This window comes from Gossypium hirsutum, chromosome A12, assembly GCF_007990345.1.
Source record: "Gossypium hirsutum isolate 1008001.06 chromosome A12, Gossypium_hirsutum_v2.1, whole genome shotgun sequence".
Lineage (NCBI taxonomy): Eukaryota > Viridiplantae > Streptophyta > Magnoliopsida > Malvales > Malvaceae > Gossypium > Gossypium hirsutum.
The window spans coordinates 104,948,231-104,952,394 of NC_053435.1; the positions used below are offsets into that span (position 1 = coordinate 104,948,231).

General features: G+C 32.6%; 1 protein-coding gene across 1 annotated transcript; it reads left to right on the plus strand.

Annotated features, from left to right (window-relative positions):
• Nucleotides 1-784: 784 nt before the first annotated feature.
• On the plus strand, nt 785-3,301 carry LOC107931935 (uncharacterized). The gene is made up of 8 exons (XM_016863905.2): nt 785-1,047; nt 1,144-1,165; nt 1,637-1,693; nt 1,779-1,860; nt 2,317-2,412; nt 2,510-2,634; nt 2,728-2,746; nt 2,832-3,301. The coding sequence occupies exons 1-8, from the start codon at nt 948-950 to the stop codon at nt 3,063-3,065; spliced, it is 735 nt and encodes a 244-aa protein (XP_016719394.1). The 5' UTR covers nt 785-947; the 3' UTR covers nt 3,066-3,301.
• Nucleotides 3,302-4,164: the final 863 nt, after the last annotated feature.

Genomic DNA, 4,164 nt, shown 5'->3' on the forward strand with positions numbered 1-4,164 from the left:
AAATGTGATTTAAAGTAAAGGTTTTTATAGGTTGAGTCGAATCTAAGCATATATATTTATTAGTTTAATTTACATTAATGTAATTAAACGTGATTTAAAGTAAAAGTGTCCATAAGTTGGGTCGGGTCTAATCATGATATTAATATATTTTATGTTTATCTAGACCCAGTTTGCTCGAAATATGGGCTTAAAATTTTGCCCAAACCGGTTCATGTTTTTTTATTTTTTTTAAAATATTTATATTATGTTATTTTAATATTTAACAATTTTATAAATTTTTTATTTATTGAAAATTTTTTATATAGTCATCTTAATATTAGAGTAGTATTATATATTTTATATAGGTTTATTTTTTAATGTGTTCTAAATTACATGATATATAAAAATAACATAATATAAAATATTATAAATTTAAAAATCGACCGGGTTTGAGTCTTGAATGTTTATACTTGAGCTCTACTCATATTTTAAACGAGTCTAATTTTTTTACCAAAACTTATTTTTTAGGCCTAATATTTTTTCTCAAATTGTTCTAAATTTTAGACGAATAATTGGACCCATGAACAAGAATAATTTAAACCAAAAAAAGTAAAATTTAAATCACAAAAATTAACAGCGTTAATAGAATAACCGCGGTCAGCAATTAAGGCAAATCACGTTATTTTATTCTCCATTTCCCTGGGCGTCTCGATTTAAAATTGAAATTTTATTAATTATTTCCTTTAAATTCAAAAGTCTTTCTTAGTCTTAATGACTTGGTATTTAAGATAAATCTAAACTAAAAAACAAAAAGCCAACGCCAACGCCAAAGCCAAAGCCAAAGCCAAAGCCTGCCATTGACCCTTAACAATTCATTCATCAAAAAAAGCTTTTCCTCTTCCATTTTCCATTCCATTTTTATTCTGCGCTCTCTGTTTCTGTGGTTGTGTTTTAGGGTTTGAGAGATCATGGCGTCGCAAGAATACTTGGACAAGATGAAGGTCCGTCAGGAGTATCGGAATCTCTGGCACACGGATCTCATGAGCAGCATTCAACGCGACCCTCCTTGTAGTTCTTCCTTCCTCTCTTTCTTTCTCTCTGTGTTTTTGTGTGTGTTTGTGTTTTTAAAGTTTGATTTATTGTTTATTAATTTCAATTTTGCAGATTGCTGCTTGGCTTTTTGGTGGTAAGTAATTCCGAATCTTTTTTTTGTTTGTTGTAGATCTGATTCTGACTCTGCTGAATTTTGTGTTTTCGATTTTTTCTTTTGGTTTAGTTAGCTGCAATAAGCGCTGTTTTTTTTTATTTGTGATGGTTTAGGGTTTAAAGATCGAGACGTGGTGACTGGATTGACCTGGTTGACTCTGCGTGATTTTTATGTTTCTGTTTTAATTTGGATGCTAAAATGTCTTTCCTAGAATGCCTAATTTTGCTGCTAGTGTTTTGATATCTTAATTCTATCACTTACACTTTCACCGTGGAAATTGAAAATACTCGCTTTTTGCTTGGTCTTCATTTCTTTTAGCCTCTATACTAGTAAATTATGTGCAGTCTTGTGCAATATGTTGATGAATTTTCTCTTTCGCTCAACCTTTTGGAAACATCTAACCTTTAATTTCTGTCTCCAAAATACATTGCTGCTTTTGTTTTACTGCAGTGGCCCATGTGTATCCTACATGCTCCGGAAACGAGCTCTTTATAATGACATGTCAAGGTGATCGATGCATTTGGTCCCTCTTTCATTACAAGTTTATGAAGTGATATCTTGGTTTAAACATGTCATTTTGTTTTTGTTGTAGGTATACATGTTGTGCTGGTTATATGCCATGCAGTGGTAGGTGTGGTGAAAGTAAATGTCCCGAGTTTTGCCTTTGCACTGAGGTAGGAAGTTTGTCTATATGGTCTCTATTGCTGTCTTTTTTCTTCAACATGCAACTTAATTTATAAGCTTACAGACTTGGTTCCCTACTCCAGACTACCCACAAACTATAGGAATATTAGTGATACTGAGATTGAACTGAATATACAAAAACCTACAGGGTTTTAAAGATAAACCATGTCCAATTCTGAAAATTTGGTAAAAGATCTAGCTGTGGGGAAAACAATCCTTAGGCGCAAAAACACGTCCAATCTGGGAAAGGAGAGGGTGGAAGGGACATTGTATTATTTTATAAAGCGCAATGTTAAAATTGTCTAAAGAACCTACTTTTTCGTGATAGGCATATAACTTTTTGTGTGGTTTTCTTTCAAGATAATTTGTAAGTTGGTGTGCCAGTTGCAGTGAGCTTCTATTCGTATCTTGTTATCATTTTCATATAATGTGTTTGTCATTTCCAGGTTTTCCTCTGCTTTGGAAACTCCGTGGCTTCAACCCGGTTTCTGCTGCAAGATGAATTCAACATTCAAACAACAAAATGTGACAACTGCATCATTGTAAACTATCCCTTTCTACACTTAATGTATATCAGTATCTGTAATTCCATCTGATGTCCTTGGCCAATGATTAAACATATTGTCACTTAATATACAGGGTTTCATGTTTTGCCTGCAACAAGTTGCCTGCATATTTTCCATAGTTGCAATGATTGTTGGAAGTGATGAGCTTCAAGATGCTGCACAGTTGCTGAACTGTTTGGCTGATATGGTTTATTGCACGTAAAGTGATCTGTTCCATTCTGCTTTATCTATCTTCTAGTTAATTTTGCATTCAGAATACACTGACGACCCGTTTATTTTTACCTTTTGCAGGGTCTGTGCATGTATGCAGGTATGATGAGTTTCTAATCCATGCAAAATGACATTTTGTTATATCCTTATTTTGAACCATTTCTTAACATTTTCTTTGATTACAGACACAACATAAGATTGAAATGGACAAACGAGATGGCATGTTCGGTCCACAACCCATGGCCATTCCCCCTGTTCAGCAGATGTCTCGCCTTGATCAACCAATACCCCCTGCAGCTGGCTATCCACCAGCAGCATATGGACAGCCTTATCCACCACCTCAAGGTTACCCGCCGGCCGCATATCCTCCTCATCAGTACCCTCCAGCTGGTTATCCAGCACCTGGTTACCCTAAGTGATCTTTCTATGGTTTACCTTTTGGTTTCAATTGCCTGAATCTGGATTACTGACTACTGAGTCATGGATGAAGCTGGTATTCTTTATAAAATTTGACTTTGCATGCTGTTGGGATTTATATATAGTGTTTATATTATATTATATTGTGTGATTTACTTTTTTTTATAGCTGATTTAAACAGCAAAAAGTGTTAAATATTAAAACTGTCAGCTTGTTTATTCTCAATAATTTTCTTTTACTTCATGTTTCTACGCTATTGAGTTTTGATGTTTATTTATAAACTTTATCTTCAATTTTGGTATATAAACCAATATTTGTTAAAGCTGCATATCCCATGTTCCTTGTCACATTTATTAAGATTAAATTCGATACCTGATGTATAATAAAATTAAATGCGTGTAATTAAATATATGACCCAAAACAAAGGTACGGTCGGGGAGATGTATGACGTTTTGCTTTGAAATATTTTGGTGTCATTGTCACACCTAAAATAGTGCGCCACTGACAGATCAAATGCTTGATATTTTTACAAATTCGGATGAAGCATTAAACTATTAATCTGTTTGAATTCTTATTTAATACGAAAGTAAATAAGAGAATGAATCCTCGAACTTATTATTATAAATGCACCAAGACAATAGCTCATCCTATATGCGGATCCCACGAGCTGGCACTATTTGCACCACACGCCACCACCTTTTGTCTCATCCCTCGTCCTTTCGTCTTAATTTATATACAAATTTCATGATTAGCTTTTGGAAATGGGAAATCTCTAAGAAAGGCTTTACAATTTCTATAAACTCAAGTGTTACAAAATAATACAAAAATATATTTACTAAATTATTTATTTAGGTAATATTTTATATAATTAGTGTTACATAAAATATTATGAGATTTGTAATTGTTTGTTTAATTAGGCAATATTTTCTGTAATTATACATAATATAATGAATGTTGTAATCATTTGTTTAAATAGCCAATTTTTTGTATAATTGTGTCGCACTAAACATTATAAAAGTTGCAATTCTTTGTATATTTGTGTAATTAATGTTACACAATATGTTATAATATTTTTAAATTACACAAAACATGTAATGAATT

Bases quoted from the DNA above. Each gene is read 5' to 3' on its own strand.
- LOC107931935 (XM_016863905.2), top strand. From the start codon at position 948: ATGGCGTCGCAAGAATACTTGGACAAGATGAAGGTCCGTCAGGAGTAT. The intron at 1,166-1,636 runs GTAAGTAATTCC...GTTTTACTGCAG, and splicing joins TGCTGCTTGGCTTTTTGGTG to TGGCCCATGTGTATCCTACA. The intron at 1,694-1,778 runs GTGATCGATGCA...TTTTTGTTGTAG, and splicing joins CTTTATAATGACATGTCAAG to GTATACATGTTGTGCTGGTT.